The sequence below is a fragment of the Atta cephalotes genome (assembly GCF_000143395.1).
Source record: "Atta cephalotes unplaced genomic scaffold scaffold00011, whole genome shotgun sequence".
Taxonomy (NCBI): Eukaryota; Metazoa; Arthropoda; class Insecta; order Hymenoptera; family Formicidae; genus Atta; species Atta cephalotes.
The window spans coordinates 5,317,664-5,322,913 of NW_012130075.1; the positions used below are offsets into that span (position 1 = coordinate 5,317,664).

The 5,250-nt window shown below is 30.4% G+C and overlaps 1 protein-coding gene across 1 annotated transcript; it reads right to left on the minus strand.

Moving 5' to 3' along the window:
- Window positions 1–1,077: 1,077 nt before the first annotated feature.
- Window positions 1,078–4,829, minus strand: LOC105617091. The gene is made up of 3 exons (XM_012198670.1): window positions 4,562–4,829; window positions 3,679–3,848; window positions 1,078–1,283 (listed from the first exon to the last, which is right to left on the minus strand). Exons 1-3 carry the CDS (start codon window positions 4,608–4,610, stop codon window positions 1,218–1,220), a joined length of 285 nt encoding a protein of 94 aa, XP_012054060.1. The 5' UTR covers window positions 4,611–4,829; the 3' UTR covers window positions 1,078–1,217.
- Window positions 4,830–5,250: the final 421 nt, after the last annotated feature.

The following is a 5,250-nucleotide window of genomic DNA, read 5'->3' on the forward strand; positions in this document are numbered from 1 at the left end:
GTGTGACGCTTTCAAAGTTTCGAGATATTTCAACATAATCCAGATGAATTTCTGCGTCGATTCATTACTACGAAACAGATCCATTATTTCATACCCGAGACGAAGGAACAGTCAAACAATGGACTTCACCGGGTGAACCAGCTCCCAAAAAGGCGAAGACTGTAAAGTCGGCCAGAAAGGTGATGGCCATGGTTTTTTGGGATGCACGCGGTATAATTCATATCGATTATTTTCCGTCGAAGCAAATGATCAATGACGATTACTACGCAACCTTATTGGACCGTTTCAACATTTTAAAGAAAAACATCCCCATTTCCATCAAGACAATGCACAGGTTCACGTGCCCAGCACCAAATTCAACGAATTGCGCTACGAATTGCTTCCCCATCCAGTATATTCGTCAGATTTAGCCCCCTGCGATTATTTCCTGTTTCCAAACCTGAAGAAATGGTTCGGAGGAAAGAGATTCACCACCAGAGAGCAGTTCATCGCCGAAACAGAGGCTTATTTTGAAGAGTTGGACAAATCATATTATTCGGACAGCTTGAAAAAGTTGGAGAATTGGATCAAGTGAATCGAGCTGAAAGGAGATTATGTTGAGAAACAAAAATCGATCAAAAAAAAATGTGTTTTATTATGTTTTTTAAAAACTTATTGACTTGCCCTCGTATTATATTAGATAGCGAATCTTGCTTATCATTAATAGATTGAAAAGAAAAAAAGCGCAAAAAACCAAGATTTTTTTTTAATTCCCTCAGAGTCGATTTTTTTTTAAACCCTGGTAGAAATGCTTTCAGAACATTGTACAGTAGCTTAAAATATGAGTCTCTTAACACTGAACCACTTTTAATTAAAAAAAATCTTGGACAAAATGCATTTTGAAAATCTGCTCCTCATATGATGTTACGATTTTTTATCACGAAAAATTATGTAACATTCAACATAATAAAAAGAGGTTACTTTTTACACTTTTACTTTTTGCCTTTCACTTTTTATGAGATTGTATCATTTTTTTGGTAAGATAATTTTCATGAAATAGATCACTTCCTGATCATAACCATAATCATAAATATGACATAACCATAAATATGAACTGTTTATTGAGAACAGTACAAGTTATTGCATATTACATTCGCAAAATAAAGTAAATAACATTCTCAGCAGTATGGTCAGATTGTTGACATATCTATTTTTCTCTAATTTTATATTTTAAATATTTATTTGTTTTCAATTGGTTCCTCGGGTGGGCCAAAGTTAAAGAAGATATTACCTGATATTTTTACCTGAAAATGAAATGCAGGATTTTATATATATATATATATATACACACACACACATACACACACACACACACAGGCACGCACGCACGCACGCACGCACGCACGCACGCACGCACGCACGCACGCACGAACGCAAATGATATAAATCATTTAATTTGTAATTTTTTATAGAGTGTTTTATTTTAAGTGATATGGTCGACTATCTTGCGAATCAATGATTTTATTGAAAAATTTTTCGAACGAAAGTTGCTTAAAGGGAGATGATGGAAATGTGGACTTGATCTTGAGTGACCTTGTCAAAATCATTAATGTTTTTTTAAATGGAAACCCCTATTTTTTATTATATATTTTTGTAGTTTATCTCGAGAGCTTTCCGAAATACTATAATAAAGTTATGTTTCATTGATTATTTTCCGAATTATGGAGCTTGAAAATTACAGTATAGCCGGCGATATCTATATAAGCGCGTGTGAACAGGATTCTTACGCGCGCAGGATTTTCTCTGCGAGTTATTCACATTGCTTAACATACACTCGCGCGGAATTGAGTGCAATCTTTCCCAATTGAACGATTCAACTTTCCTCTTTTTTTCGTATAGCTTTTTCTTTCAATTTTTTTACATTAGTGGACTTTTTCAAGGCTTTTTTCAAAATAATCGCTTATAATTCAAATGAAATCGTTGATATTATTCTTGTGCTTGGTGAAGCTGGATAAAATTATTGTAAAGCAGAAAGATTGTATCGTAATAGATATCCGTTTAGACATCCAAATGCAATGTAAATAAGAATTTTATTACGAGAGATACCGAATTAATCTTGTCTTAATCGGACGAATTCAGTGATCGATCTTGCCTTATAACTTAGCAAGTACTTAACGAAAAGTAACTTTATTATAGTGTTTTGGAAAGCTCTCGAGATAAGTTACAATATATAATAAAAAAATAGGGATTTCTATTTAAAAAAAACATTAATGATCTAAACCTGATTTTTTGACAAGGTCAAGTCCACATTTCCATCATGTGTTTCCCTTCAAGCTATGCAACTTTCGTTCAAAAAATTTTTCAATAAAATCATCAATTCGCGAGATAATCGATCATCATATCATTTAAATCATATCATTTAAAATAAAACACCCTGTATACAACAAAATATAAAATTTAATATATATATAAAACACAAAAATTACATTATAATATTGGGTCAGGGAAAAAATTTCTTCGTATTTAAAAAAAATTATTTGCAAAAGTTTTTCATTTGTTGCGAAATTATCATTACAATTATATCATTCGTTAGAGCAAAGTTTCAGCTTTAAGAATCTGTTTTTTAAATTGATGATTTTTATCGGAGTTATGAGCAATAAAAGTCAGAATGTTCCTTTACTTAACTCGCGAATAACTCAGGAACAAAAAATCGTAGGAACATTTTTAAAAAATAATTTTGTAGGGAAAGCTTCATGATAGTCGAAAATTTTTTTTGAGCACATGAGAGATCCCCAAAGGGAAAAGAAAATTTTTCAGTTATAGTTTTTTAAATATAAAAATTATCAAATTCACAGAAACTCAAAAAAATATAGTAACTTTTCGAGATTTGAAGCTTTAAAACCCTTTTTTAAATTTAAATTTCGTTCATTTTTGATAAAGATGTCATACATTACAACTTTACAATTTTGAATAAAAAAAAGGTAATTATTTAGAATATTCCTCCCCCTCCTCCTAATCTCATTTTAATAAAAATACATTTATTCGACGTGTTTTCACTAAAAATGAATCTGGCAAAAAAACGCGGTCGGCCTCGTGAATAGAGTTATTAAGCTTCAATCAAAGTTGGAGACTTTAGAGATTAAGATATCCATCATCCCAATTCGATACAGCTCTATACATGTACGTTCTGCGTTAATTACATAAATTTACTGCTTTAAAAACATATTTACTATATTAAAAATACAAATTCACTGCTTTAAAAGCACAAATTAACTACTTTAAAAACACAAATTCTTTGCTTCACAAACGCAAATTCACTGCTAATGCAAAGAATTTGTGTGCTTAAAGCAGTGAATTTTTGTTTTTACAATTAATTTGTATAATTAATGCAGAACGTATACATAGCGCTATATTGAGTCAGGTGACAGATATCTTAACCTCTAAAATTTTCAACTTTAACACTTAATAATTCGATTCACAAGGCCGATCGCCGCATTTTTTTACCAGATTTTTTCGATTTAAGTGAATAAGTGTATTTTTATTAAAATTTGAGGTGGGAAAGAGGGGTTATTCTAAATATTATCTTAAAAAATATGAAATTTTTCCCTGATCCAATATATCAAGAAATATGCATTAGAATAAGATTTTATAATCTGATACAGTTAACATTATCTGAAGTAACATAAATTTAATACATACATAAGCTATGGTACCAATTAGTATACCAATACCAACAATTAATTGAGTATTGTAAACTTTCTGTCTTGCGTCATAATATTCTTTCCATGATCCACATGGTCCAGGTATGTCATTTATTGTTGGCAATTTAAATACATCATCCATAGCTTTTGAACCAGAGGAATGACTGCCTTTAATGAAAAATATATTCAGATGAAAATATTATTTTTTTAATTCTTAATTATATGCAATTTATAGATTATTTCTGATTTATATATTTTTGCAAAAATAATTCCAATTTCAATATATTTTCAATTTTTCAATTTCAATATTAGACCTGTTCGTGTTGCTTGAAATTCTCCAAAATTTTTGAACTTAAAATAGAGATAAATATATTTGGGCATTGAAAAGAGAGAAAGCAAACATGCTGAATACAAAAAGTGCAAGCAATGCAAACAAACCTGATGACAATTCTAATTAAAATAAAACATTTCTTGTATCAATTTGAAATAGTTCTTGCTTTAGACAAAATGCTACTGTTAAATATTCGAGTGATATTATATTAAGTCAAATTTATAGAAAATCAGAAACCATAAAATCTAATGTTAAGGCAAAGAATATATTTTATGATAAATTATATGACTGTACTTTTACAAGAGCATTTTCTTATAATTCACAATTGATTATTTTCATAAATTCACAAGTCTAAAATAATTGGCAGAAAACATTAAAGAATTTATCATTACGAGCACAAAGGATTTTTATATTTATTATTATTATCGCTATGGATTTACACGGAATAACATTTAGCGGCATTCATACGTAATAGCAAACATTACATAAGATATAGAGCTGATTGTATCACGGATTAGCACGAATGGCTTTAAAATAATGAAAATCTCACCACTTCTGATAAAGTTACGAGTGATCGGTCGCAATATATGATTAAGCATTTCGACGTAATTAACTTGTCCTCGATGCACAAGAAATCTACGAAATGTGACACAAAGCAAACGAAATATTGTTGACAATTTGACCAAGAGATATATTGAATCGACAATGGTTGACAGAAGAAGTGTTGCCACAATATAAGCCTAATTTACATCGAGGATTCGATCCGAGTCAGAATGTAAGGGGATTGCATAATAAAACAAGAAACAAGGAACAAAGAAAATAATGACCGTATTCATATAAATTTATTTTTGGATACTCTACAAATTATTTCATTGGTTGCTGAGCATTTATCTAAAGATAAATTTAAGGAAGCCTTAAGTACAAGGTCTGACTATGAATAGAACGCACTTACACAATGTTAGCGCGATACATGCTATAATTTACGTCACGCATATTATAGAATTTTAGAGATAAAAGCGCGTTCTGAATTGGGTCTAAGAATTTCAACCTATCAGAAACTATGTATTTCACAATATATGATTTCTGATTGGTTGAAATTCTTATTCTTTGTTCTCTGTTCCTTTTATTGTGCGGACCTCCTAAGGGCTATTCCACAAATTTACATAGCCGCATAACCATATGCATAAAGAAAATTATCCAATCACATTTCTGTCTAAAGACAAACGTAAAATATGATTG